This window comes from Crinia signifera, chromosome 2 (genome assembly GCF_055691185.1).
Source record: "Crinia signifera chromosome 2, ASM5569118v1, whole genome shotgun sequence".
NCBI classification, from domain to species: Eukaryota; Metazoa; Chordata; class Amphibia; order Anura; family Myobatrachidae; genus Crinia; species Crinia signifera.
In genome coordinates, this window is record NC_139218.1 from 185,002,884 (window position 1) to 185,025,766 (window position 22,883).

The following is a 22,883-nucleotide window of genomic DNA, read 5'->3' on the forward strand; positions in this document are numbered from 1 at the left end:
CGTCTCCATCCCACTGTGTGAGAAAACAATTCTGCAGGGCACGCATGTGAAATCTCCCCCACTGAACAGCATCCAATGCTGCTGAAATAAGTCCGAGGACTTTCATGAATTCCGCCGATGATGCCCTTCTTTTGCTTTGACCACTTCCTTGACCAACTTCTTTCTCCTGTCGTCCGTCAACTTTATTGTCATCGACACAGTGTCTATTGATACCCCCAAGTACCTCACCATTCTGGAAGGATTTACTTGACTTTTCTTTTGATTTATTAACCACCCGTGAGTCCTTAGATACTGCATTACTCTTTGTGTGTAATCTTCTGACTGCTCCCTTGTATGAGCCATAATCAGAATGTCGTCCAAGTACGGCCACACAGTTATGCCCTGATGTCTTAGGTTGGCGATTAACACCACCAACACTTTTATAAATGTTCTGGGCGAGGTGACCAACCCGAATGGCAGGGTGACAAACTGATACACTTCGCCTCTTAAACGAAATCTTAGAAACCTGTGATGTCCCTGGAATAAGGGGACGTGTAAATAGGCATCTTGAAGATCTATAGTGGTTAAAAATGCTCCCTTTTTTATATCTGGCAGAATCATAGAGATTCCATTTTGAACTTCTTTACTATCAAGTAAGAGTTCAACCTTCTCAGATCCAGGATTGTTCTGAAACCTCCGGTTGGTTTTCTGACTACGAAAAATCTTGACTGCCAACCTTGAAGTTCCTGAACTTTTGGCACTTTTTCTACCACCTTCTGACAAATCATATTGTCTAGGCTTGCAAACAAGGCCGACCTTTCTTCCGGGTTGCTTGGAATAGGAGATTCTGTCCTCCAAGACCCTGGGTACTTTACAAATTCGATTTTGTATCCGTAATTTACAATGTCCAATACCCATCTGTCTTTGACAGATTGGGACCAAACCTGCCCGTTCTCGAACAGCCTGCCCCCAACTGTCATCCTGGCGTCATTGGCTGAATTGTCTAGAGGAATATCTCCCCTCTCTTCCTCTGGCCACGAAAAAAAATTCTGTTTGCTGCCCAGGATCTTCTATAACTTCTCCCCGACCTGTAGGTTCTTGCTTCTTTTACCTCTGTCTGCTGATATCTGAAAGGTCTGCCCGAAAAACCTCTTTTTCCCTTATCTTGTGGTAGCCAGACCGATTTTCCTCCTGACAACTTTGTAATGATGTCGTCCAGTTTCGCTCCAAACAAATACTGACCTTGAAACGGCAAGGCTATCAACTTTTGTTTAGACAGTGAGTCTGCCGCCCAAGGCTTAAGCCACAAGGCTCGCCTAGCCACATTTGCCGTGGCACTGGTCCTGGCTGCCAGTTTTACTACATCTAAAGAAGCATCACAGAGAAATTCGACGCCAACCTGAATATTCTGCATCACCTTTACCAACTCTGCTCTTTTTATCCCATCTAATGTATCTGACTCCAGATCCTGACACCAGGACCGTAGCACCCTTGAGGTAATTGCCATTGCTGAAGACACCTTCATTACTGCTACAGCTGTCACATGCTATTTTTTGAGGTTAACCTCAATTTTTCTCTCCATCGCATCTCTAAAGATGTTAGCATCTTCTAGAGGTAATGTCTACATCTACTTTAGGAGATTCATCCCAACACTTCACCTGATCTGGCTCAAAAGGATACATTTTTGCAATTTTTAGTGGCACTGACACCTTTTTGTCAGGGTGTTGCCACTCTTCTTCCACCAGCTCCTTGAGGGTTTTAGAGAGGGGAAAAGTTTTTAATTATTTTCTTTTTATCTCTAAAGAGTAAATACTGTAATTTCTCCTCCTCCTTAGTTTCCTCAATATTAAGCGACTTGTGTATCAGCGCTAAAAGTTTCTCAATAAAGTACCGGATTGAAATCCAAATCTGTTTTATCATGATCCAACTCCCCCTCTTCCATCATCTTTCGTACATGGTCCCTCTGCAGAGTCATCAGAACCATCTGATATCACAGCTCTGCTTCTTTTAGCTGACTTCTTCTCCATGTCTTGTTTGGTGACAAATGTATCTGCTAGCACAGTTTTTAACAAGCTTACCAGCTCTATCAATGGCGGAAAAGTCCCCCTTTGGGCTAACTTACACGCCTCACAGGTTGAGCCTATGCATTTATCAGGTAATTCTTTGTCACACAAAGTACACTTGGATGGATGGTGTTTCTTATGTTTTGCCTTGCCATCAGATTTCCCTTTGCTGGTGTCTGATCTAAAATTATACATGCAATAGTTACAACCAGAGATAGATAGATATATATCTATCTATCAAGGTGTGTGTTGACCTGGCACTCCCCCAGCTGGTCAGGGACCCAGGTGCCTTCCGGAACAGTTGTGCAGGAGTGGGCAAAGAAGTGGACAGCGGCACTCTGGGAATTTTCAAAAACGTATATTAGTGCAAAAATAGCATACCAATGTTTCGAGGCATAAGGTACCCCTTTGTCAAGGTGAACAGTGCAGTAACACTGCACTGTTCACCTTGACAAAGGGGTCCTTCATACATACATACATACATACACACACACACACACACACCTTAAGTTCCTGGCTTACCCTGAAATTTTCTGCCTTTTCTCCTCCATTATTCTGCCTCTTTGCTTAATAGCCTTGAGCTAGAAGCAATACACACCATCAGTACATGCAGCAATAATGAACTCCTCCGGCTAAAGCCCTCTCAGGAGTCTTACCGGTCTGCTGGGTATTCGCTGGCTCAATGTTGTAGCCCTCTGCCCTGGTCCGCAATGCCCATTTGATTTTCCCGGCTTTTAAACAGAGCCTGTGTCCCTTGACGCTTGCGTGCGCCCGGCGTATCTGTCCGCGTCTGATGACATCGGACGCGCCTCACAATCTCTCCGGCCGGCCCGCCCACTGACGTCAGACGCCGGTAGGACATAGACGCTGTCTTCCACGCCCGCAGGGCGTCTCCCCGCTCAGAGACTCCGGCCGCAGCTCTTACCTTCATGCTGCCAGCATCACGTCTTCAGAGGAAGTGCCCCGCATGTGGTATAATAAATAGTCCCAGCAGACTAAGGTACCCTTACTGCACTCGACAGCGGGTTACCTGCATACTTGTGGCCTGTCCCCAACAACTCTAGGCAGTGGAGAGAGCTTGGCAGCTCAGGGTAAGCCTGTCCACTACCCTGGAAAGGAAAAAAGACACTGAAACCTGTATAGGAGGGGCTTATATAGGGGCCAGTGTTCTTTTTTTCTGTTTCCTTTCCAATAGACTACCCTCGGGGACTTAACCCATTAGTGGCTGCCATGGGGAGGTAGAGGAAATAACCCTTACAGTAAAGACTTACAGTTTCCCTGTAGTCTTTGGAGGGAGCATCTGAGGCTGAACAGGGACCAGTAGGATTGGGGCCTGCCGCCAAATGTAGAGGAGACCAGCTTGTGTGTGTGAAGAGGTCTGCTGCTCATAATAAAGGGCGCCTTCTAAAAGTGCCAGCTCCTCCAGTACACCTAGTCTATCCCCATATGTGACTGACTGCAGAGTCCTCTGCTGCACAAAATGTGCCTTAATGCAAAACCACACATGAGACGGCACTGATTAATTTCACATGTAACACTTGTATATCCATGTTAACCCAATACTAAGGACAATGAAACTTGTTGCGGAAAAGGGATGCAGTGGGCATCCTGGCAATCAGAATATCAATGCCATCATCCCAATTGTAAGTATGCAGGGTGGGTTAGCGTTAGACACTAGCGGGGGACTCAGGGTTAGGCTGCAGTAAGCGAGGGAAGGGAAGTATCCTGACCCACCACCATCCATATGCATTCCATGGAATAATCCAGCCATTTTATCATAGAAATTTGCACACAGAACTGCACAGAGATATACAAGTGTTGTAGCACAAATTTATTAGTGCAGCCTTGTGACAAATTTTCAGCCAAAAAAAAGTGCTTCGTGATTTACCTGGTGTTCAGAGAAGGGACATTTGACGAGACTGCAGCAATAGTGAATGAAGACATAACTATGTTATTGCATATTATGTAGAAATAGAATTTGATGATCAGTAAGGACCATATGGCCCATCCAGAATTAGGGTATTTGCGTTGGTGATTGGGATTATGGTACTAATTACCAGTTATTTATATAGCGCGCAAACACATTCTGCAGCGCTTTACAGAGAATATTTATACATTCACATCAGTCCCTGCCCCAGTGGAGCTTACAATCTATATTCCCTACCACATGTACACGCACACACATTCTAGGGTTAATTTTGTTAGGAGCCATTTAACTTACCACTATATTTTTGGATTGTGGGAGGAAACCAGAGAACCCGGAGTAAGCACAGGCAAAATATACAGACTCCGCACAGTTAGGGCTCAGTGCTGTTTGGCAGTATGGAAGGAAAGGGGGGTTTTGGGGGTCAATCGCACAAGACTGAGATGTGACAAGGACCCCTATATATTCATCAATTGAAAATTCAATTTATCAAGACGGCGGGGTGTGCTACCCTTGGACACGGAGATTAACGGACAAGGACTCTTCTCTTTCTTTGTCCTTGTCTGTTTGGCAGTATTACACCGCCTGTGCTGTATTTGGTTTAGCAGTATTTAATGAAAAACTTTACTCCACATGATTTTCATTTTAGGTTAGCAATATGGTTATTTAAAGAAACAAAAACACCACATTAAAAACCATACATTTATTTACTATATTCCCAAATAAAAAAGTATTCTATAGCTCTCAGATACCAGAAAACTATTCACCTTTATACATGAGGCATCAAACAACAATCATATCTGGCAGAATTGTGCACACAAAGGCATCTCTGCACACCTGTGCATGTACACACTTCTCCTACTTGTACATGTGCAGAGCAAAGGCACATGAAGCATGCATATGTCTATCTCTACCACACATTCTGCCAGAAAACCCAGCACTATTATTGCACAATCATTTGCTTTCTACAGATGTAGAAACAGTGTTGGTGGTTTAGTAGTAATTGTTCCCCCAAACATGTCTCCACAAAAACTGGCATTTTGAATGAAAAAACATCCCGCTGGCCCTAATGTGGTGCTTCCCAACCTCAGCTCTCAAGGCACACCAGAAGCTGGATACATGCCAAACCATGTGTGTGTGCTCAGCAAGTCTGATGGGACCTTGTTTAAGCAAGTGCATCCACTTGCCAACACAGGGGTCCTTTTCAGCCCTGAAGCAGAGGCATAAACACTGCCTGATAAGTGCTGATGTGATCAGGACGGGCCGGATCCACTGATCAGGTGACAGATCGCCTCATGGCAACAGTCCATGTTTAAGTAACATCCATGCTTGAGCACAAATGGTCAAATCAAATTACTGAGGTACTATTCAAGTCACCTATACTCAAGTATGGCTATCCTTAAAATTTGGACTGTTAAGTGTGCCTTGAGAACCATTGTTGGCACCCCTGCGGAATCTGGTCTGTCCTACAAAGCTTATATTATATGTATCTATTGATAGTGAGCACATGGCAAGTACATAGGCCTGATGCACTCAGCAAAATGTGCCATGTAGTAACATAAATTGTACCCAAATAAGGTGGCTGGGGAAGAATGCATATCAAACAATGACCTTAAAGCTGGAGTACCATGATAATTTGTATAGATTGTAACTGCTGGTGTGTCGGGGTCTAAAGATTATATGCATGTGCGCAATATATTATTGAACAAATCCTGTGTTTAGCAAGCGAGCTTTAAAATTCCTTCATGGAACTATACAGAAAGTATTGAGATATCCTTTCCTAAGAACACAAACGGACATGCGGTATGCTGGAATCGAAGTAGCCTGCTTTTGTTACATCAGTTCAGTGCATGGAATAAAACAGATTGATCTGTTTTAACATATAGTTAGCCAGTATATCTACAGCTTAAGACCCATCACCATGTATATAAAACAGAGCAATAAAATAAAGAACTACATATGATAAAGCATACAGTAATTTCAAAATTCTTTGGTTAGAAATATAAAATAAAAAACATAATATAAAAATATGGCAATGAGAATGAAAGCTGCATGAGAATGTGTGGAGAAAATAATAAATAGATGACTGATGGACGAAAAAAAAAAAAAGTAAGCGTAGGATGACAAAGTTCTTATCAGGAGTGTAAAACAGATGCAACGACTATTGCCTGTCACATTGCAATTTGATGCGAGCCAATTGTTAGTGAAATATAGATCATTCCTTTTTAGGCAGGAAAGGCTGGGTCTCTTCAGGATGTGGTCCAGGATCACTTAAACAACGTTGTAAGTGCTTGCTTTCAGAGCTCTCTGTGGGATCAAACACATCATCTGCTCCAGGTGATGGGGGCTCCCGTGCCACCATAGTGATCCCTCCTTCATCATTGTTTTCCTCCTGTGTTTCATTCACAAGATCCACAGACTCCGGTGAAGCTGGATCAATGGTGATCATAGGGAGATTCTTGGAATCTGGCTTTGGTTCATAGCCAACAGGGTCTAAAGACAACAAAATACAGGAAACACCATAAGCCAGCAGTACTTAAACTTGAATCAAGGCACCCAAGGGTAGCAGAATTTCTTTTCACGGAACGACTAGTCCAAAAGTTTTTTGATAATTTTATTTTTTTCTAAACTTAAGTAAATTATGTTTATATGTCATCATTAGCATTAAGGATATCTGCTGAGGAACCAGATTTGATTGTTTTTTCTGTTTTTTTTTTTTTTTTTGTGAACCACAAACCCAAACCACCCTTGCAAGTGTCCCAAGATACCCCTGGGTGTCATGGCGCAGTGTCTGAGAACCTCTGCCATTAAATAAAGTGTAAAAGTAACTAAAATCACATTTATCAGAGCAGCCAAGAAGGAAAAATAGGAATACATTTTTTAAGTTACACCTGTGACAGGACCTGCTAAGCATTACATTGGCAGAGTTACTGTACTGTAGTTCACAAACATGTTCCATTGCAAGAATAGAGCCAAACAAGTGTGTTCTCCCATAACAGTGTTGCATGGCAAATTGGATAATTCTGTGCATAACCCTAGTCTGATAAAGTGATTAGGAGGATGAAGGTTTGACCATCATTTGTAAATCATTTCTCACCTGAGCCCACCCGAGCTCTGGAGAGGGTAGGAGAGTCCAACTTGTGTGCAGGAACAGTCAAATAATTTGTTATCTGGAACAAAGAAAATACTTTGTCATTTCTGCTATTTAATTGTGGTCCTATTATAGGTTAATGATATTTTTAGGTTTATACACATTTAAAAGCTAGCCAATACATTTAACATTCTGAATGAAATGAAACTAACAATATAGAGTAGGAGCTAGAGTATTTGCACAGTCTTTAACAGGTGTAAAAACAGACTTATTTAGCCCTTACCTTATGGTCCATCTGATTAATTTTTTGCCTTCTTAGTAACATCTGGTTCCAGGCATCTTCATATGGGTCAGCAACCAATGTATGTCTGTTGTATGAACGGAGCTGAATAGATTAAGGATCACAAAAATTATAAAAGGTTGCAGTGCCGTGGGAAGAAACATTGAAGGGGAGGGGGGGAATCCGATGTAAGACGATGTAAGACAAGGGATCTTAAACTATTTTGCTCTGGGACACAGTCAGAAAAAAAAAATGACAGGACCCCAGCAAGTTACTGCAGAATGGGCACCATTCTGGGGAAACCTGTGGTTAGCAGACATCACATGCATGGCAGCATTGCTGATGCAAAAGTAAGTAGTCTGAAGGTCGGCAGCATGGTGTCACGGCCAATTTGAGGTCAGCATCCAGTTTGAGAAGCACTGGTGTAAAAGATGCAATTTAAATATGTAAAAGGAAGATGACAGATATCACTTAAAATCAGCTCACCCTTTGACGTGTCTTTTGCAAGTTTGTGCGCAAAATCTTCCGTATCTCTTCCTCTTTCCCCTTCGATAGGTTTGGAATAATCCGGTCTAATGATTTCTGTTTAGGCTGAATATTCCTGTGGAAAGTATTACTTCATTCACATGTTTGGAGTGCAATGATTATGTCAAAATCACCTGCTTGGCTTACAAAATGCTCATATCTGCTCTTGATTAACTTAAGTGGTTATATCAGTAATGTTCTATCAAACCAATCACAGAGTACTAATATTTCATTGAGCATATTTGATTAAATGTTGGCAAGTTTGGGAGAGAAAACTCACTTTGGGCCTACTTCACACCTGATCAAATTTGTTCTCAAAATGGGCAAAACTATGTTGCAATGCAGGTGGGGCAGATGCAACATGTGCAGAGAGTTAGATTTGGGTGGGAGGTGTTGAAACTGAAATCTAAAAATTGCAGTGTAAAAATAAAGCCAGTACTTACCCTGCACCGAAACACATAACTCACCCAAATCTAACTCTCTGCACATTTGCTCCACCTGCAGTGCACATGATTTTGCCCAATTTGAGACCAACTTTGTTTAGCAATAATGTCTGAATTAGGTCTTTTTTTGTTTTGCTTTCAAAAGGATAAATTACACTATGGGTCTTCTACATATCACCAGTGTTATAACATACAACGTAATTTCGTTGTTGTAAAATTTTTATGTTGTTTGACAATGACAACAAATTAATATCTTATTATCGTATACAAGATTCTGCAGCAATCTTGAAAATGATTGAATCACACCCCATTAAATGGGACAATACATTCTCAAGAACGCCCTTTAAAACTATCAGAAGCCATTATTAAATGTGCCACGGGTCTTAAAAATCCCAAACTTACTGCATGGACACAGTAGATACAGTAGACGGGATCTTTCCAATGCCCCCACTCTCTACCAGCTCGATTGCCTGTTTCATCTCCATTTTATGATAGAATGCGATGAGTTGTGGCTCCGTGGACCGCTCCCCTGCAATAAGGCACTTCTTCACGTACGTCTTATTGAAACGGTTTAACCTGTATTTAGAAAGATTGTATTATATTTACCAGTGCAATAGCCTAAATCTGTATCTTGCGTAATCATACCAGCCGACCATGTGTCCTTATTGTTCTGCGCCACATGTACTTATATTGGATTTAGTACAATTCAACACATCATGCAATTACTCTATTTTCTCTAAATTACCAAAAAAAAAAAAAAAAGAGGGTTTGAAACCTTAGAAAAAAAAAATTATAAACCTGGTTACAGATCTTCCTGAATGTATACCATACCTTATAGTCCACATTACACAATACCTCAGCATTCCCCGAGGTGCTCCCACTGACTATCAAAGTTTTATAAGAGCGGTTATGGTAGAAAAGGCCCGACACTAAATAGTTGACCTGAAAAGGTAGACATGCGTGTATTGGTTTTGCGTCAATTTGTAAATATTAGAACGCAGACTCCAAATTTGTGTACCCCATCCAGACGCTAACTACTCTGTGTCCATGTGGATGGCAGAAGTATATATATATATATATATATATATATATATATATATATATATATATATATATATATATATATATATATATATATATATATATATATATATATATATATATATATATATATATATATATATATATATATATATATATATATTAATATTATTATTATAGTTCCCTCATGTCAACCTATAGACCTGATACCCATAATACAATGTAATATAGTACAACATCTGCGACTTCCCGCAGCAGTGTACAGCCAGCTGGTCCCCCAAATATTTTTTTTGCAAGAAAAGCACTCTTTTATTCTGACAGATGTGGTAAATGACTATTCTAGCTGCAAATGTCTGGTTTTCAAAAGAAAATCCAAATAGTTGTATAGAGGCCCATTTATAACAACCATCACTCTAGTGTTCTTATGGTACATTGTGTCTGCAATAATGGGGCAGATGTATGAACGTTTGTTATGGGGGAGAAGGGGGTTTCAGAGCAAACTTCAGAAAAGCGACCAAGTCCTGATCACGTGACCTCTGGACTTAGTACTCAAAACCAGGCAAAAACGCCCATGATTGAATACTGATCGGCAAATCATTGTCGTTTTTCATTATGGGGAAAAGAAAACAGCAACGTTTTATTAACTCCCTCGAGGGGGAGGTCCAATGCACACACACACCCACAGAAAAAAAAAAAAAACATACAGAAAACAAGACTGCCCTTTGAACTTACTTGTCCTTCCAGTGATGATGGCCATAGTGACCACATATGTCTTCAATTCCAGTCAGAAGGTGGTCTAGGAACTAAAGAAATAAGTAGATTATGAAGATTCTTAATATAAGTACATCTTTTTGTTGTTAGGAACCAGAACACAAGAAGCATATGTGCAATACACAAAACATATATACAAAGACTGGAGTAACACCATAACCAGGGAGGGACTGAAAAGTAAAAAAGGTGATAGGGTGACCTGGCAATGTAGAGAAGTCAAGAAAGTCAAAAAAGCTCCCAATGCTTCAGTAACCCTAATTTAGGCGAGCAGGCAGTGTCAATCACTGAATAGGAGGAAACAGAAAGGCAAAGAGCAAAGGTGCTAAAGTGCAGAGGAAGAACAAGAGGGATTTGCCAGAGAGAATACATACAACAAAGGGCTGGAAAAGTTCAATTTCACAAAACTACATGTAGGCACTGATACAGGATTGTGCGAGTTAGGGGAACAGTGCCAAACTCTCCTCTGTGTGGTTCGCCATTTGCTTCACTATTACCCTTGCCACCATAAGCATGTTATCCATCTGCATTAGCTCCTCCAAGGACCCTTTGCCTCCCTTGGTATTCATATGGAAGACAGACCGTAAGTATGATATACAGTATTCACCTTTTCTGTACCATTTAACAGTAAACCTACAGTCTACCTATATGGGTCAACCACTGAAGGATGACAGTGCATAGGTCGAAACCTGAAATAGGTTAACATGGCTAAGGTTGACAATCAAAAAGTCGACATAAGTTGTTTTTACAATTTTGTCCCGAATGTTGACATTCGACATGGACACCGGCAAAATATCCGGTGTCCCCTGGCTGCACTCGGCACACTCCTTTATTTTCCATTCATACCACCTGTCAGCACATGGTCGGCTAAAAAAAAAAGGGTCGGTTTGGGGGTGTACCACTCATGTCGACCTTCCTATTGTCAACCTTCCAACCCCGTTGACCTTAGCCATATCAACATATTTCAGTGTCAACCTAAGCCCTGTCGACCTTCAGTGATTGACCCAATTCAGGTCAACCGAAATGTGGGTCAAACTAGTGAACATATCACACCTATATTCTGATGATCATTTAATCCACATCTGCCTCCTTTATCCCTTTAAATAATAATGGTCTTTATCCACCCTTGTGCTCTAACCATCATACCTTTGAGTTTGGACAGAAGGGGAAAAAATAAATAAAAACCCATGCAGTTTTCCTTATACAACCCTCTATAGCTGCATATATGATTTACTTTACTGACTAGTAACAATAGGCTTTGCTATTTAGATGATGTGCGTTGCCATTTCCAGGGGTGGTCTGCTTTGTTCTGACTGTCCAGGGTATTTTAGATAACACACATGCATAGTAGGTCATGCTAAAGAGTTGTGATTAAGATCCCACTGTGCCCTGAAAATACAACCAAGCTTTCTGACAGTAAATTGAGTAAGCAAATAACTACTTTGTTTATAGCTATCGAGCCCTAGTGAATGCACAATTGTATACACATACCACACACAGTGCCTATATGTACTCTTACTAATAACTATTCAAAATTTTCATTAGAGAAATTCAAACTTAAAAATAAGGTCCCCCAGCAAGACTAAGAAAAAAACAAAAAAACTCTAAAGTGTAAACAATGAACAACGCATTAAAACAATACTTATCATATAGCTCTTGGCCTAGAAGAGAAGTAATCACTGTGACCAGAGAAATATTTCACAGATTTGCCACAAAGTACCCCCATGACTGAGTCATACATTACAGTAAAGTTATTTTGAGTCTTTGATTCTGAGAATTTCGATTTGATTCAGTCAGCTGCTAAAATGTAGCCATCTGTGCAAATCTGCAGCTTGAGCATGTGATTTCTTGGTAGTTCTCCAATCAGCATACTATCCTACCAAAATAAATATGGACAGGATCTATATGTTCCGATAACAAAAGCAATCATCGACTATCACTGGGGGTCCAAAACTATTCTTGCATTGAAGTCACTGAGGCACACACATAAAAGTGTCAAGATATCCTTTGAAAATTCATAGATTATATTATACCCCTGAGCATTTACATAAAATATGGCCTGATGTTTCATCTGGCTGCTGGAGGAATTGCGGAATGGTAGGGGATATCCTACATGTCTTTTGGCTCTGCCCAGCAATCCAGCCCCTATGGGACGAGGTATTCACACTCATTTCAAAGGTATTGGGAGTAGATATTTCAAGGGACCCCCTTCTGGCTCTATTTCACTACCTCCCCAACGAAATGGCTGGGGGGGACAAATACCTCCTGGGCCATATCCTGATAGCCACAAAAGCTACCATAGCCCAGCTGTGGAATCAACCGAAATCCCCCATATAGTAGCGATTGAAAACATAGTACATAAAGACTTTGTCTTTGAAACAACTGACAACAATGGTTCCACATTGGCCTCCTCTATGCGTATGAGGTGGCTTAAGTGGTCCATATATAGGGAGAACTCGGGTCGCCCCAGCACACGATATAGCCCTGTCAACCTATCCTCCCTCAGATCTCCTAGCTCGAGCTCAAGTACCTCTGCCATGTAATTGACCTTCTGACTGCTATGTAGTGCATTATTAAATTGGATGATGTTGCATTGTATACCTGATGTATCCCCCCCCATACCCTCCCCGTCCAGTCTTTCTTCTTTTTGTACCCTCCCCCCATCACCCCCCACCCCTCTTACAGCTTCCATAAGTGTTTAAATTTACCATATGCTGTTACCTTATTTAAAAAAAAAAAAAAAAGGACTTTGATACATCAGAATCTCCCGAGCGGTGATCCCAAACATGAGGTCAACAGGGGACAATAGGTGCACTTTATCAGTAATCCTTTGATTTTATACCATTGGGGATTATGCAGACCGGATAGCTGCTAATTTGTAGAGACCTGCAACCAATTAATCGCCGCCCAGCCAGAGTGAAATCCATCCCTGTGAAAGCCTGTGAATTGCTTAGCAGGGCTTGTGATAAAAGCAGTCGGATCAGGGCCAGAGCTGACATCACACCTCCCTCCCTTAAACCCCTGGGCACGCCCGTGTTTTCCCCAACGCTCACAGAAAACGGACGGTTAACACCCCTAAATGCCAGGTTTGTCAATCAAATTGTGTATGACCAGTGTTCAAAATAGTAGCAGGATTTTAATCACAGCATGACCTAACATTGCATACTACAAGCCATGTGCAGGCACTTTACCTATAAAATCGCCCAGCCTGCAAATTTTCAGACGTGCGATCAGGGCTAAATAATCTCCAATTCCATGATAATACTGTGGGAAAAGATATTTTAGTGCTGAAAACAAGTGGGACGTGTCATAAGTACTGCATGGTGTTTAAAAGAGGAAGGAAAACATATGACAATCACCTCTTACAGCTTTAGTCTCTGGGGCAGGAAGGGGGCAGGGGCTTGATATTGATGTGCTGTGTTAAACTTCAATCATTCCAAACAAAAAGCACTGCACATTTAATGCACTGTCACTTCTAAAAAAAGAAATAAAAAATAGTGAACTCCCACTTTCCAATGTCACAATCCCAAAGACGTTTTCAACTTCTATACACTCCAGCAGCATTAAGCAGCTTGCAGAGAAAGATTACATCATAACCTTAGGCTGGGTACAGAAGGGTATATTCAATGCCCTCTGGAGGAGAGCTATGACTGCGCAGTACAGATAGCTTGCGGGTCAGTATTTAACGGACCCCCCTTCACTCGCCGTTTCCACCTCACAGTTTTTTTTCAGCAAGAGTGGATGTCATAGAACATAGAATAGGGCGAGCAGCTGGCGAGGGATGGCTTGTTTTCGGCAATCCTCACTGAAAAAAAGCCACTCTCGCCGTAGAAACCCCCTCGCCAGTGGCACGGAATACCGCCCATAGACTAATGTGCACCCTAGCCAACATCCATGCCATACATACTGTATGATATATCTTTCACAGGCGCATTCACCTGCATGCCTTCTTTTTCCCCATTAGGCTTGCAGCACACCCCAAGACACGACCTAGCAAACAGCAAAGTAGGATATATGACCAATACACGTACCGAGCCACAGCTTAAAATATCAGACGATATATCCTCTACCCAGCCTTAGATTTGACTGCAAGATCACACAAGCACATGAGCCCTCTACTCCACTTTTCTACCATCTTTTCAACTTGTATACAATAAGCAACAAGGACAAGCACCTAAGGACAAACTACAGGACCCTAGCAAGTTTTTTTTAGAGTGGCTGCCACTGGTGTTGTCAGCAGACCGCATATGAATGGGAGCATCAGACTCATTGAATCACTGACTGAGCCGGTCAGCAACATTAAGTGGTAACACACTTTGGGGGTCAGTACACATAGTTTAAGAACCGCTGCAAAAAAGCATTGTAGAGAACATACAAGAGGCATGTTACAAGGATATACATTTACTACTACGTTTTATGTGCAGTATAATGCTTAATTTCTGGAAAAAAATTCTAGAATACTTCCATTTCCACTACCATCTCTATGCTACCATCACCTAATGTACCCTTTCCCAATGCCAAATCAAAATGAATATGCCCAGGCTTAAGCTTATTGCCACCCTCTACACAAACTCTTGTTTCTGATAGCCACTGCCTTTGTGTCATAATGGATTCTGCCCTCCAATTTAATCCTTATATCCATTACCTCTTTTCTTCTGATTTTTCCTAATCACCAACATATGCTTCTTCCCTGTTCAAAACACTCTGGTGTACTCTCCAATAATCTCCTTTCTTGACTGCCGTGTCATCACCCCCCTACTCCATGACCTTACGCAACCCACTGTTCCCTTTACAATCCAACCAGACTCCTTACACCCCCCCTCCATCCCCTCATCAACTGTCTGCAAATATCTTCACTGGCTAACCATTCACATGAACCTACTCACCCTCATTTATATTAAGGCTTCCGCTCCATACACCTGACATTGCCAATGACATATACTGTAACCCCAATTCAACCATTCCACTTTACCTCAGGCCAAAGTTTCTCCTTTTATTGATCTCCAGGACATTACCAACTTGCTTCCCACCTACAGAACTCCTTGGATGAACAGACTTCACCTCAAACTAAAATCATGCAAATCGCTCATTTAAAACCTACTCCATCATACATACATATCATACCACCTTCTAATGTCTCAAGGCTACTCACACTATTTCCACTACATATAGCTACTTGTGTTCTGCTTTCTTATGGTTTACTTTAGCCTCACCTCGGACAATGTAGGCTTATTAAATGTATATCTAACCACTGCCCTGTCTACTTTGTATGTCCTTATTGTATATAAAGCTCCATTTATTTACGGTTTAAGGATGCACTATTTCTCTATAGTACAATGCTGCATAATTTTGTGGTGAAATAGGCAAAATAAACCTGTAATTATCTGAGTACTTATAAGTTTGCTATACCACCACGCTTTATACATTTCTCGGTACTTGTGAATTATCAGGGCTGCCGATTTTGTCCTTAAGTTTAGTTAACTTAAGGACACCCGACCGATGCGATGCCCCTGATTTACCCCCAAATCGCGTCGGTCGTGGCCGTTATAAGGGGCCGCGACGCGATGCCCGCGATTTCCCATAGACAGTGATGTTAAAAGACGCGATGGACCCGATTTCCCATAGACAGCAATGTTAAAATAAAATGACAATGTGAAATTGGCCAATATGGCCATTTCACATTGGATATGTTTCATGGCCCCCACCACCGTTAACGCCACCCCGCTATTGACGCCAACACGAAGCGTGGCGAGCGCAGCGAGCCCGCGAGGGGCGGCGTACACGTCCTCCGACCTTTTCATACCCCTACTATCCACGTCGGCACGGAGTTGAGAATAGAAAGTGTGGCGAGCGCAGCGAGCCACCGAGCCCGAAGCGTGGCGAGCCCCGCGGATACCTTCACAGGTATCCGCGTCCCCTCGCGGGCTTCACAGGTGTCCGCGTGCGCTCGCCACGCTTCGGGCTCGCCACACTTTCTATTCTCAACTCCACGCCGACGTAGATAGTAGGGGTATGAAAAGGTCGGAGGACGCGTACCGCCGCCCCTCGCGGGCTCGCTGCGCTCGGCACGCTTCGGGTTGGCGTCAATAGCGGGGTGGCGTTAACGGGGCCATGAAACATTTTTTTTTTTTTTTTTAAACATATCCAATGTGAAGTGGCCACATCATTTAACATTACTGTAATAATTTTAACATTGCTGTCTATGGGAAATCGGGTCCATCCGTCTTTTAACATTACGGTCTATGGGAAATCGTGGGCATCGCGTCGGTCGCGGCCCCTTATAATGGCCGCGACCGACGCGATGCCCACGATTTTTCGGGCGCGATAAAAAAAATCAGCAGCCTGGATAATTCACAAGTACCCATTTTTCCTTTAATTCTATAGACATTGCTAGTTATATTTAGGTTTTTAGAAAACCTTTACATATAGATATGGTTAAATAAATGACTAACAGTTACACATTTGATATTTTGGATACCCAAGAGAAGAAGTATTTACCAAGACTTTCTAGTCATAAGGTGTGTACACACGGCAGATATGCAGTGCTGTGTGAGTCCCGATACGATCAGATCGTATCGGGACTCGCATAGCACGGCATGCTGCAGAGGCACAAGTTTGACTATATAGTGCAGATCTGCACTATATAGTCTTGCCTGCCCTCTCTATTTGGCTGCCCATTTGCGCTCACACAGGAGCGTGCATCGGGCTCGCAAGTCCTAAAAAAAAAAGCACACAATCAGCAGGCGTTATGGTTTCCGATGTTCACTATATAGGCAACATCGGAAGCCATATCGCACCGTGCCTACACACTATAAAACACAGTTTGCCAATTCAAATATTTATTTTGAAAACGTCCACAAGTAAATGTGATAAAAAAGGGATTTGCCCCTTAACTCACACAAAAAAAAAAAAACAGTTTTCATTGGTATTACTTTATTAATATGGAGGTATTTAATTTGTCCGATTTACCTGTGTGTGAATCTCTTCATTTATAGAACGTTTAGACTCTTGCTTCTTCTTCACAGCTAAAAGTTCCACCAGAGGACGAATGGTCATTCCCTGTGTGGGCCAGAGAATATTTGTTAAAGTACATAAAAAATAAAACCCCACAAAGCAAACATAGGTTTCTGTACTTATTAGTAACTAGTAAGACTGCTCGAAGCAAAAGTGTTGAAAGCTAGTCTGCTACCTTCTGTGTTTGTGCATGTGTAAGAAAGATGTAGTTTCATTCTATGCCAGCAGATGGCAGTGTTTCGATGACTCACGGACACTAGACATATATATTTTACACTGAGGGCACAATAACCTTATTTACACATAATCATATGGGGTGGGATGGATCATTAGGTAGACATTCATTAGGTCGCCACCATTAGGTCAACATGGGGATAGGTCAACATGTGCCACTGCGCTCCCAATGCTTCAGCCTCGCTACGCTCGGCACACTATTTTATTCTCCCACCACGCCCTGGTGGATGGTAGGGCATGAAATACTGCATGTCGGCTCAAAAAAGCAATGCAAAAAAAAACATGACTGTCGACCTAAATGACTATTCTGGGGTGGTCTTATTTCAGCAGAAGCATCTAGTACAATTTAGCCTCATTACAAGGAAATGCACCATTTTGATTTACAGAAAGTCTACTACCTGTGTTTAAGAATTGAAGGTACTGTAGTAGATTTTACATAGTTTTTTTTTTGCTCTGTTAAGTTTAAGGAGTTCTGGTTATTTCATTTTTCTGGAGATTTTGGTCTTGCAACTTCTTATATTATATTGGAAGTCAACATATGTTTGTGAACATCACGGTTAACATTTAAAAAAACAAAAAAAACAAACGCGATTGTCTAGATGAAGGAGGCCATTTTAAGATCTTTAATGGGCCGGATATCTAGCTAGCCCTTAGCACTTTTAACATACATAAGGTTTCAACAAAATAGCTGAATTACTTACCTGCACAAAAACAGTGAAGAATATGACCGTTATTATTGCAGTGAGGAACATATCCCTGTTACTGCTGTGCACTAAATATCCCAGGGAGAATGCAATGGCACCACGCAAACCCCCATATGCAATTATAAACTGGTCTTTTGGCGTCAGCTTTACTATGCGGAACTTGTTAATAAAAAAGGTCAGACTCAGCACACCTGAGGAAAGAAAGCAAAATTAAATCCAAACAGAAGACAAAATAGTAAATTGTAAAGAAGTCCAAATCCTATCAGGGTCAGAGAGCTATAAAGAATAAGGAAAGTGTTAATTCTAGTACCCGCCATCTTTGAAAATCCATGCAGTTACTCTTCCCTGCCTGGGGTGTCGCTGTCTGCTGTAGTGCTTCTAGCACAGTGTGGTCTGTATATCAGCATTGATATGCAAACCAGAACTTTGATAGAAACACCACAGCAGACAGCGACACCCCAGGCAGGGAACAGAAACTGCATGGGTTTTCAAAGATGGCAGGTGCTAGAATGAACACTAAGGAGATAACTCAATAATATTTGCTAGACAAATTATAAATTATTCCCAGCAGTCTTGAGTGCTAGATATATACAGAACTGGGTGTAGGGTCAAAAGGGCAATAGGAAGAGCCAGGGGGAAAACGGTGGTGGCAGAAGCTCAACACTGGACAGCTAGCTGCAGCCGGTCATTATATTGAATATAAAACAGGCTGGAGTAGGTGCTTATAATGCAGTCTCTGGTATTTACACCCAAGCAAGATCACAAAACATACATTCTGATATCGGGACTTCTGTGTCATTCTCATGCACACATCAGTTTGGCCTCTTCTACAACAGGTTAATTTAGAAATCTATGTAAATTGTTGGATCTAAAAGTTTCATCTTCAAGAACTTTTCTACTTATACCCCTTTAACATTCACAAGCGCTTGCAAGCTGGGTCGCACCCCGGGTACAGAATCCCGGTTGCGAGTCGGCTTGCAAACGCTTTCATGCTGGCCGCCCGACCAGGCATAACGCCGGGCGGGTGACGTCACCTGGAGGTGGGGCCAGGGCGGTGCTGGGAGATGACAACATCTCCCAGTGGTGCCTTTACAGTGCAGTGAATGGGACCCAGGTCGGGTTGACCCAGGATACCTGTTCACACTGCACCTGGACCCGCGGGCATTCTTGGTCCAACCCTGGTCAAGACCTGTTTGAAATCCCGGGATATTGTACCACGACCCTGTCAGACTGACTCATTTCCCGGGTTGATGCACGTTCATGTGCAATAACCCGGGAAATATTTGTCAGTGTGAAAGGGGTATTATTAAATTTTGTGTGCTGCAATGACTAAGCATTTTAGACAGTCAATCTGACTGCATGCTCCGCATAGAGCCAAGTATCAAATGCCACTCTTGTTAGTGGTGGCATAAAAATCAGTTATTTCACTACATGATTACCTACCACTGCCAAACTGCTCCAATTATAAAAAAAAAATTCTGAAAATAGTTCTTAACATCGTCATTAAGCTTAATAAGAATTGAAAATTATGTCCCCACGATGTAGTAATGCAAGAATGGTGATTGTTTACAACCTCCATTTTCAAAACTGCCTTGATTTTTCCAGGAATTATTTTCATCAATTTACCCAAAGCAAAAATTTATATTGTTCACAGGACAGACCCATTTTGGAAATTTAGGTCATTTCATGCTCATTAGCGCGAGTGAAGGCAAATTAACAAAGCACTTCACCAAATAAGGTTTTGCACGAATGAACATTCCCAGCATTCTCACAGAGGAACTAATTTTCTAGCTGTATGCTAGCAATATCAATGTATTGAATGTTAGGAAATGTATAGGGATAAAAATATATTTTCAAAACAGTTTAAGTGTAAAATCCTAATCTATAAAACTCCGTTCAAAAAATGTACTCTACAGTATGGAACTAAAAGATGCTATTCTGTGTCAGCTTGTGTGAGTTGCTTTAACAAGCTGTAGTATTGATGCTTGGAAGCTTGTATGTTCTCAGATTTGTGAAGACAAGCTTTTGGTTTTACTGCAGGAAAAAAGAGTTTTTCGAATTATACTAAAATATTAAATATAAGTACGCAAGTCCTCTCAAATATATGCATAAAACTCATTATATGGGGCTAAATAAATCTTTGTAAGCATGAAGGCAGATCATCTGACTATGATCAAGAACCTCATGAATAAGTATGGGAGAACCTATGTGTAGACACTGGGTCGTCGCATATTTATAATATGAATGCTTGTTAAATCCACGAAACAAAAAGACTGCTCCACTTTACCTAAATACTGAAAATTAATTGTGATTGCTTCCTAAACTATATCTATGAAGACTGAGAAATCAAAAATGACTGAAGTCAAAGGTGTTCAACCATGCCTAGTCATAGGTTCAGGAATGGATAGGGGACAGAAGTCAGTAACCACTTACATATTAAAACAAAAAAACAAATACACTCACACCATGAATGTTCAAAAATAAAATAAAATGTATTTCACTATACCCAGCACACGTGCTATCAGACAGAAGATTAGTGTACTGATCACATAGGTCCAGTTCCAAGAATGAGGCCCAGCCACGGTGGAAACGCCAAGAAAGATGAAAATTAAGGTCTCGCTGACACTGCTCCACATCTTCAGGAAATACTTGATGGTAGTGTGGGACTTGTGAGAAATATTAGCCTCAACATAAGGTCGCATTACAACCCCTGAGGCAATGAGACTGCAATGAAATACAAAAAATATATATAGGAACATTTCAATTAAATGCTCCACAGGAGTATACATGAAATGCCACCACTGGAATTTGCAGTGATACTAATGGGAAATGTGTCACGGGTAGGGAATATGCAGGAGAAGGGGTGAGGGTTAGGAAATAAAATGAAAATGTAAAAAAAAAAGGAGGGAAACTTACGCCATAATTCCTGAGAGATGGAAGAGCTCTGCAGACATGTAAGCCATGTAACTATAAAGAAAAACAAACAAGGGCTCGATAACACGAATATGGGAGGTAAAGCGTGAAGTGAAGGCTGCGATTATGCCATACACGAATCCTACAAACACCCCTCCAAGAGAGACAACGAAGAAACTCAGGAACCCCAAGGAGATATCACGGAATGTGACCTGATCCAATTCAGAATACTCTTCAAACAGGTGGTACAAGACCTAGGGGGAAGAGCGTAAACACACACCTTAAAAAAAAAGTCAAAACTTTAATGTCAACTAAACAAAATGTCTTCGAGCAAGCACTTTAAAGCACAGCAATCCATAAACCACAAACATACAGTACTAGAAACAAATTTTGTTTGCTAAGTTCGGTACTTGTGAGTTATCTGGGCGTCCGATTTTGGTACTAGATCGCATGCATCGATTTAACATGCGATTTGCATAAGATTTGCTATTCATTTCATTACCCCACTATCCCCAAAGTGTGTCTATCAACGTGAACCCGAAGCGTGGCGAGCGCAGCGAGCCCGCGAGGGGTGGCGGTACGCGTCCTCCGACCTTTTCATGCCCTACTATCCACTAGGGCGTGGAGTGAGAATAGAAGTGTGGCGAGCGCAGCGAGCCACCGAGCCCGAAGCGTGGCGAGCGCAGCGAGCCCCGCGAGGGGACGCGGACACCTGTGAAGCCCGCAAGGGCACGCGGATACCTGTGAAGGTGTCCGCGTCCCCTCGCGGGGCTCGCTCGCCACACTATTCTATTCTCACTCCACGCCCTAGTGGATAGTAGGGAATGAAAAGGTCGGAGGACGCGTACCGCTGCGCTCGCCACGCTTCGGGTTCACGTTGATAGACACACTTTGGGGATAGTGGGGTAATGAAATGAATAGCAAATCTTATGCAAATCGCATGCTAAATCGCATGCAAATCGCATGCGATATCGCATGCAAATCGCAAGTACCCAAAATCGGGAGCCCGGATAACTCACAAGTACCCTAAGTTCTGACATTTTTCGAATGATGGATTTGTACAGCCAGTGTGAGTGACTGGGGATTTCTTTCCATAACTAACAAGAAACTGGTGTACCAAACAGTCAAAACAGCAGGGGAGTGGACTAGTGGAGAACTTGCCCATATCGACCAATAAGCAGAGGTTGCATTTAAGTGTACTCTATAAAAATGATAGGTAGAAAATCATTGGTTGCCATGCGTAATTTCTCCATTCCGTTAAAAGCTTGATATAGTATAGATAGAACACTAAATGATATTACTTAGTCACAAATTATTCTGGAAAGACCAGCTCTAGAGGCGAGGGGAATAAGCCTACAGTTGTTCCATCATACTTTAGAGGTTGACATGTAAATTCTACAAATGCTAGATAGGACTTAACACAGTAAATCTTATGTAAGCTCCATTTTATTACAGTCAGGATTGAATATTTTGTTTTATTGTCCCACTGCTCCCTCCCCAATTATGATCAAACGGCATCAACTAAGAGCCTACCCAAGTCATTGTTGAAGTGTTTTATTACTGCAGGATAGTTTGTAAGTTCCAGGTTTATTAATGCTGAATTGGGATCCAGCACTAGTCACTTCATAGATTTAGTAAGTAATGATCATACTTTTGCAATACTTAAGCAACTTAAAAACAACTGAAGGATGATTTTGCAGATTGGTTTCCTGGCAACTGTAAATGGAAATACAATTGTGTATAGAGTTTCCGCTACATTTGGCTGGGGAATAAAATGTCTGCATGGTTTGTGCAGTTTTTGTTGACATCCATACAAATCAAGTATATTTTATTGTGCGTGCAAAAGTTACATGGACAATAAAAAAAAAAAAATTTCTAACAAATGTGTTTGGTAAATCTCAACA

At 41.7% G+C, this 22,883-nt stretch overlaps 1 protein-coding gene across 1 annotated transcript in view; it reads right to left on the reverse strand.

Annotated features, from left to right (window-relative positions):
* Positions 1–4,654: 4,654 nt before the first annotated feature.
* Positions 4,655–22,883, reverse strand: part of SLC9A1 (solute carrier family 9 member A1) — a 31,296-nt gene continuing 13,067 nt past the window's right edge. Inside the window, exons 3-12 of the mRNA XM_083173316.1 lie at positions 20,983–21,233; positions 20,573–20,790; positions 18,064–18,257; positions 17,084–17,173; positions 10,079–10,149; positions 8,708–8,881; positions 7,824–7,938; positions 7,341–7,442; positions 7,064–7,136; positions 4,655–6,459 (exon numbers count right to left, since the gene is read on the reverse strand). Coding sequence (XP_083029442.1) covers positions 6,182–6,459; positions 7,064–7,136; positions 7,341–7,442; positions 7,824–7,938; positions 8,708–8,881; positions 10,079–10,149; positions 17,084–17,173; positions 18,064–18,257; positions 20,573–20,790; positions 20,983–21,233 — 1,566 coding nt within the window. The 3' untranslated portion in view covers positions 4,655–6,181. The remainder of the gene's footprint in view (positions 6,460–7,063; positions 7,137–7,340; positions 7,443–7,823; positions 7,939–8,707; positions 8,882–10,078; positions 10,150–17,083; positions 17,174–18,063; positions 18,258–20,572; positions 20,791–20,982; positions 21,234–22,883) is intronic.